Source organism: Hylaeus volcanicus, chromosome 4, assembly GCF_026283585.1.
Source record: "Hylaeus volcanicus isolate JK05 chromosome 4, UHH_iyHylVolc1.0_haploid, whole genome shotgun sequence".
NCBI classification, from domain to species: domain Eukaryota; kingdom Metazoa; phylum Arthropoda; class Insecta; order Hymenoptera; family Colletidae; genus Hylaeus; species Hylaeus volcanicus.
In genome coordinates this window covers 860,190-868,069 of record NC_071979.1, presented here as the reverse complement: position 1 = coordinate 868,069, position 7,880 = coordinate 860,190, and the positions used below count along the sequence as shown (strand labels likewise).

The window sequence follows — 7,880 nt, the reverse complement described above, 5'->3', positions numbered from 1 at the left end:
TCAGAATCGTGTCAGCTACCCTCCATTTCCGGTTCTTACAGGAGTTCTGGGAGACCCTGTATATTCACATAATAAAGTGTAAACATTAAGTATAAGCTTCATACAGGACTGGATTCATTATTAAGGAAACAAAATATAATTAAAAGAAAGCAAATGTAAAATATTAAAAATTGAAACATAATTCCATTAAAACATACATCCAGTCCTGCGTGCATAATTTTGCACACTCACATTAATAGGTCGCGTTAGAAGTGGATCCGAGTCCATTCTCTCTTCGAATCCACTTATAACGCGATTTACTCTACGTATATATTTTTCGACACTTATATGATACAATTATGTATGATATATGTTGTCAAATTATTGCCATGTTCTGAGAATATGAAATCTAATTTTATATGCTCCGAAATTTGGTATTTAAGAATCGTAACAAGTCCGGGAATATGTGCCATGTTCGAAACATTACCATAGCAAACAGATACGACCTTAGAAATTAAAGATATGCATCCACTATGCATCGACGTATATTCTCCGACATCGTTAGTGTTATAATATAAATGTAAACAAATTCTACAACAAATTTTCTTACGAACAATTCGCGATACATGCAGGGTGTAGCAGGACGGGTGGTACAACCCAACAGGGGGTGATACTACATGTAAAAATAAGTCGAAAGAAAGGAATAACATTTTTTCGTTTGACGCTTCGTTTTCGAGAAAATCGAGTTTGAAAATTCTATGCAGTACGCGTGGCACTGGACCGCCTGTAGGCTTAGATATGTATTATAAATAAGAAATGTTAATGTTTATTAGTTTTATTGTCATTACTAACGATAATTACATAACATTATTGAATAAACTGTTCAAAGTGCTGCCCTTGTTGACGCGTACATATCATTGTTCGCCTTATTAGTGAGTCATGAACTTGTAGCGAACAATGGCTTGGGGAGACAGTCCAGTGCCACGCGTACTGCATAGAATTTTCAAACTCGATTTTCTCGAAAACGAAGCGTCAAACGAAAAAATGTTATTCCTTTTTTTCGACTTATTTTTACATGTAGTATCACCCCCTGTTGGGTTGTACCACCCGTCCTGCTACACCCTGTATAGAATGGCAGCCTGAATAGATCATTCAGGTGCACTCGAAACATTAAAATTTAATGCAATGGAAATAGTTTCATCCGTCGATGCACGTGGAGCAACTGACAACAATCTTTTTAAGTTGACTAAAAAGCCTCCGGATTCTTCATATTCGCAATTCGTATCCCCACGTACTTATTTTGCTATGTCAGTATGTATGAAATAATATAATAAAAATAGAGAGGCACACATGCACCAAATAAACATGTGCTTACGTGTCGAGACTTGTTGTGATGGAAACGGACAGAGCTTTCCGGTAGATATAATATTTAACTATTACATCTAGTATTTTTAAAAATATTTAATACCTTTAAGGCCTTTCCTGATAGCTGTTTGAACTTGATTCCTTTGGACAGTGCAACCTGTAATTGTAACAAAGAATTAATAGAAGCATTTTTTAAATGACACGCATAATACTAAATACCTATCATAACTAAAAAAAAGGAATGCAATAGAAGATAATATTATTATAAGGTAATACACTCACCTCTGGATGATCCAGGAAGCACATTATAAGCAAGTGCGTCGGAGTCTCTGCTGGTCCCAGGTCCCACGTAGTCCTTAGGTCCCACGTTGTCCTTGGGTCCCACGTTGTCCTTGGGTCTCACGTTGTCCTTAGGTCCTACGTTGTCCTGGTATCGAACGGTGAGCACAGGTTGATCTATATTAACAAAATTATACAACATTATATGTACACTTAATGTTGGAGGCCTTCTCATTTATATGTGGCGTATTAAGTGTATTAAGATCAAAAACTTACGTTCTTCTTCTTCTTCAATTTCCATTACAAGTTCCTTCTGTTGCTCGATAGATGTGGCAGGTGCTAATACAATTTAATAAATATTTTCATTAATAATTTGTTAAATATAGTTTAAAAAGTGTATAGTCAATTATTACCTGGTAAGTTGCAGCTTGGTACTGCATGACTTGTAAGCTTTGATCCAACGCGATAATGAATTTCGGAGTGGTCCCCACAAACCACTCGATTTCTCAACCGGTTGGGAGGGAGTTGGAATAGATCTTCCGTTTCACAAGCTTCAAGCCATTTTAAACATCTATCGCTGTCCTTCGACAGACAGAGGAAGCTGAACATCGGCTGCCTGGTGTTTGTGCACCTCAGTACAGCACATTTTTTGTGGGAACTATAAATACATATTTACATAAAGAAAAAATTAAAAATTAATAACTAAAAATTTCGAAATTTTTTTCTAGGTATCATTTCAATAAATAATGTACAGTGAGCCGAAAAAGTATTCGGACACCTCAAATGCTTTTAAAATGCAATTGAAATGAATTGAAAGGAAAGGACACAGCAGGACAATGGAAAGCATGGGGAAAACCCATCCAGCCCCGCCCTGCTCCACCCTGTCCCTCGCGTTCGTATTGTAACAAAGGAAAAATACGGCTTTTATATATTTTGAGTAATTCTTTAGTATTTTTATAAAAATAATAACTATTTACCTTTTTAATAATTAATAATTTCGAAACTTTTAATAATTAATAATTAATAATTTCGAAATTTTTTCTAGATATGATTTCAATAAATAATCAAATGTACTGTGAGCCGAAAAAGTATTCGGACACCTTTTAAGTGCTTTTAAAATGCAATTGAAATGAATTGAAAGGAAAGGACAAAGCAGGACAAAAGAAAGCACGGGAAAAACCCACCCTGCCCTTTCGTATTGTAACAAAATATATAAAAGCCGTATTTTTTCTTTTAGTAATTATTTAGTATTTGTATAAAAATAATAACTATTTACCTCTTATTATTATCCATAATCGGTGTGAACTAAAACACTATCGCAGAACCGACAGCACACAGCAGCACACAGCACTTACTTGCACCATGCACTTGCATGCACTCGTTATCACGTTATGACTATATGGAGTTGAAATTTTGCCGCACTTTGCCGAGCGCGTTCGCCATAGAATAAACGTACACAGAATATTAACTCAATGCCGCGAAAGGAGTGACAGTAGCGCCATCACCCCGACGGGCGCAAGTTAAAATCGTGCTTCAAGTTCACAAGAGTAGAGCTTGTAGGCCCTGGATGTGGCCAACGTCACCACACCCGACTATTCTGCCGGCAACCAGGGAAGCTATTCTGCAGCTACTGCGGCACCAATGGACGACGCACCAGTGACTGCCCCTGCCATCTCCAAGAGGAAAACTCCAGCCGAGGCGCCGCCCGGCTAGCCCCACCAACAGCGCCTCCAACCAACCAGTAGACGCTGACGGACAAATTTACATGGAGTTTGCAGTTCGAAGCCACCGCTGTTCCGCGCTGGTCGACACCGGAGCTACTCGCTCCTATATCCGCCAGGACCTAGCCCACTACTGTATGCAACTAGGCGCACATTGGGGCCCGACCCCACTGACCGTCCGAGTCGCCGACAGCAGTCACACCACCATGAGAGGGGAGATCACCGTCCAGGTGTCCATCAACAGACAGCCCATCCGTCATCGCTACGCTGTCTTGCCCACCATGAGCCACGCCCTACTTCTCGGGGTAGACCTGCTAGGTCGGCTCCACACTACCGTCCAGATCGGGGCAAAGAGATGGACCTTTCCCAGCACCGATGAGGCCCTAGAAACCACTGGCCTCACAGAGTACACTCCCGACCAGAAGCAAGCCTTACGACGCTTGCTTGATTCGGCTGATACTAGAATAAAATAAAAAAAACATTTACTATTACATAACGCTCCTTTTTTTAATTAATCATTGCTGCAATTATCTTGTACTATGGCTTACTTTAAGCGGCGGCTCAGTTCGCGCACACTGACGGTGGAATCCTCCTGTACGGCCTCCAAGACGTGATCGTTTGTAGACACTCTTCTATTTCGCTGGCTTGCGGCATCACAGACCCGGTTGTATAAAATCTGCGGACCGTCCTGCCCAAGGTACAGCAATCCAGACGTCTTCCATAGTCTTCTGGAGATAATTTCTGAGCAACCATAATTTTGTATGGATGCAAATGGAGGTCAGTATGCAAAATTCGCCGCATAGTTCTTTCGGAAATTTGAAGAGCTGCGGCATGTTTACGTGCTGAACGCGTTGGAGACAGTTCAATCGAAGCCCCCACTGTTGCGATGTTTTCTGGGGTTCTTACATTTTTGGGACGTCCGGGTGGTTTCCTCTTCATTGCAGATCCTGTTGTCTTTACTCTGAACCCACAGCAAAATCGTTTTCCGGTCAGGAACATTTTCATTCGCACGTAAACCGAACCGTGTGCGAAACTGTCTCTGCGTCGATGTTACAAATTCGCCATTTTTAAAAGATGACTCAACTACGAAGCCTCGATGTATACCTGAGCACGGCATCGTGACAACTGAAAACTATATTATATATTCTATTTAATGGAAAAGACCGCCCTTCTCTAACTGCTTTGATAACTTCATAGTGAATTTTCTAAATGTAGGAGTTATTTCTGCCCCACCCTGTACTTGTACGGATGTAGCATGTGGTCCTTGTCCCCACTCTAGCTGCGGCTCAGCTACACGCGATATCATCGCAGCGCGACAGGCAGTTAGGACACGGCGTACGTCGGCGGTCAACCGTCGCTCGGGTCAATCTCCCAAACATGCGACACCAAACAAAATAAATAAATAAATCAATCAATCAATCAAGTTACGTAATTTGTACAATATTGGAACAAGTATTCTGGTTTTAAGGGCGTGCCAATTTTTCTAGTTGCCATTGTAACATACGTTTGTTAACAGCTTCTCGTATTTGTAAGAAGAGCTATTGAAAATTATGAAACAACTTAAGATCACTTCGTTTCGAGATCAGAGATATCAAAATATCTCTTACAATATCGTTACAAATAACAGCATTATAAAATATAATGCTTTATCGTAGTCATTTCTTTACTTTCCCACTAATAATGTTGTGTAATCATGTTCCTATTAGTGGCATTGAAAGGCGTGACAGTCTCCGATCTCTCTGTATGCAATCAGTAATATCGTTTCCTGGTGGTAGGCGTGAGTTCTCTACTTCATTTTTGAATCTAGTGAATAATGCGGTTTGTTCTTCTCTTGTCCAGTGTGTTCGTTTCGTGGCGCAAAATGGAGATGCTATGAAAAGGAACAAAAATGTATAATTGTCAGGAAGAGGAAAAACGACATTTCTTTGTGATTTTTTTTTAATTATTAAATAATAATTTGCATAAGTAACAATTAAGTATACTATATAGCATGTTTTAAAGAACTAAAAAATATGTTTTGTTTTAAAAATCGTTAATTTATATCGTCATAACAGCCGACGACGTAGACGATGATTTAAAAACATAGGTTTGCAGTGAGCAAGATTTCTCTACACTGCTTTACCTGAAAACAAAAATAAAGGTAGATTTCGAAAATAGATTAGTCTAACGGGTCCCTGATCGAAGGATTTTGGAAAAAATTAATTTGAAACAAAATGGCGACCATTTGAAGTTGATTTTCAATTTTTTTACTAAAATTAAGCGATTCAATACAGGATAAAAAAAAAGTATACAAGAAAATAAAAAATCCTTCGATCAGAGACCCGTTAGTCTAATATATTCTCTAAATCTACCTTTAGTTTTGTTTTCAGGTGCAACACTTTGAAGAAATCTTGCTCACCGCAGACCAAGTGGCCACCCACGCCATCGCCTGTTATGACGAAATGAATTAGCCTTTTTTTAAAACAAAAATTCTTTTATAGTTCTTTAAGACATACTTTGTAATATATTTACATTTCATTAATAAAAATTATTGGTAATTATAGAGAACAGGTACATCCTCACCGATTTCGATGATTTTTGAATATGTTGTAGAAATCAACATTTTGAACAACGTTTTTCTATACATATAACCGTCGCTCGGCCTTAGTTTCCGAGATATTTGAAAAAAAAAAACCATTCCTACTACTACAATGAATATTGCGTATAGCAACGCGTCCGTGACAGCGTGTGTGTAACCGTTGAGTCCTCGATTGTTTAGGCTCGGAATACACCTCCGCGTCTGTGAGTCTGTATGCGTTAGCTATCATTTGTCGGTCGGCTCGTGTTTCAATCTGTTTCGAACTCATTCATACATATGAAGTAGCGCATGATCTTTATTCGTACAGTAAAAAAATGGGGGTCCGGGGGCTAGCCTCCGATCGGGGGTTTGGGGGCGAAGCCCCCCACAACGAGTACTGCAGCGCACCACGCAGGTGTATACACGGTTAGCCTGGGGGATGTTTATAGTTTAGCGGGGGGTCGAGGGGGCGCAGTCCCCCGTTATGGAGGGGGTTTGGGGAGTGCAGCCCCCCAGCATGCATATAGTTTTGAGATGTATGCTTTTTAAATTTTGTAAAAAGTTTTCAGCTTCAATTCAAAACTATGTGCATGCTGGGGGGCTGCATCCCCCAAACCGCCTGCCTAACGGGGAGCTGCTAAACTATAAACATCCCCCAGGCTAACCGTGTATACACCTGCGTGGTGCGCTGCAGTACTCGTTGTGGGGGGCTTCGCCCCCAAACCTCCGACCGGGGGCTAGCCCCCGGACCCCCATTTTTTTACTGTACGAATAAAGATGATATGAATGATAGCTAACGCATACAGACTCACAGACGCGGATGTGTATTCCGAGCCTAAACAATCGAGGACTCAACGGTTACACACACGCTGTCACGGACGCGTTGCTATACGCAATATTCATTGTAGTAGTAGGAATGGTTTTTTTTTTTCAAATATCTCGGAAACTAAGGCCGAGCGACGGTTATATGTATAGGAAAACGTTGTTCAAAATGTTGATTTCTACAACATATTCAAAAATCATCGAAATCGGTGAGGATGTACCTGTTCTCTATAATTACCAAATTATTATTTAATACCTTAAAAGAAACACACAAGAAACTGTCCGTTTCCATTTTCCTGACTGTGACTAACCCCTTAATAATTAACGTTTATTCAATAATAAATACAAAGTAAACAACTAGGGAATATAACTTTGAATATAATTCGTTATGTCTGCACTCTATGGCGTCTCACAAACGAATCTAGTTGACAGGCGATCAATGAGATCGCTTTTTTGTCGCTTCTGCTGTTCCTGTCGCGAGCACCAGTAGACACTGGATCCTATCCAAGGGGTGCTCACAACAATGTTATGCGTCGTGACACAGACACTAACAAGAGGTTCACCGAAACAACGCTTCAATTTCCCTCCATTTTCCATTTTCCCACACCCCATGAGGGCACCACTCATCAATACATAATACATTGAAACGTATCTCACACTTAAAAAAATCTATCGTAGTAATTGATCATGACGATAAACGCACGTTCTTCGGCAACATTTCTCGTACGCGACTAGTGATGCGCACGAGACGAGACGAGACTAGATTTCGAAGAATCTGGACCAACATGCATATCGTTGGTACACAGCAGTCTGTGGTACGCTTAATTCTCAAATACGCAACGTTCAAAAAGGCCTACCTCCTATACTACCTTAACCTTTCTTAAAAGATTTGAAAGTTACAACGTCTCTACTGTCGACAAAAAATTAGTTACAAAAGTTATCGTCAATTATTTGCCTATAGTCTAAAGTTGATAATAATTCTACTGGATGTCTTGTAGCTCTCCTATGTTACACGAAACAGTCTGTATATGTTTGCATATTTGCATTTTGTAATTCGATTTTATAAATTTAACTTCTAAAGTAATACGAACGATAAGTTTTAAATTAGCAATTTTACATTAAAATTCTAGATAAAGGTCATGTAGTGAGTAAGAATA

At 39.7% G+C, this 7,880-nt stretch overlaps 1 protein-coding gene across 1 annotated transcript; it reads right to left on the bottom strand.

Moving 5' to 3' along the window:
• Window positions 1-685: 685 nt before the first annotated feature.
• On the bottom strand, window positions 686-5,280 carry LOC128875325 (uncharacterized). Its single transcript, XM_054120822.1, has 3 exons — window positions 2,037-5,280; window positions 1,900-1,962; window positions 686-1,800 (listed from the first exon to the last, which is right to left on the bottom strand). Exons 1-3 carry the CDS (start codon window positions 2,230-2,232, stop codon window positions 1,607-1,609), a joined length of 453 nt encoding a protein of 150 aa, XP_053976797.1. The 5' UTR covers window positions 2,233-5,280; the 3' UTR covers window positions 686-1,606.
• Between the last annotated feature and the right edge of the window lie 2,600 nt (window positions 5,281-7,880).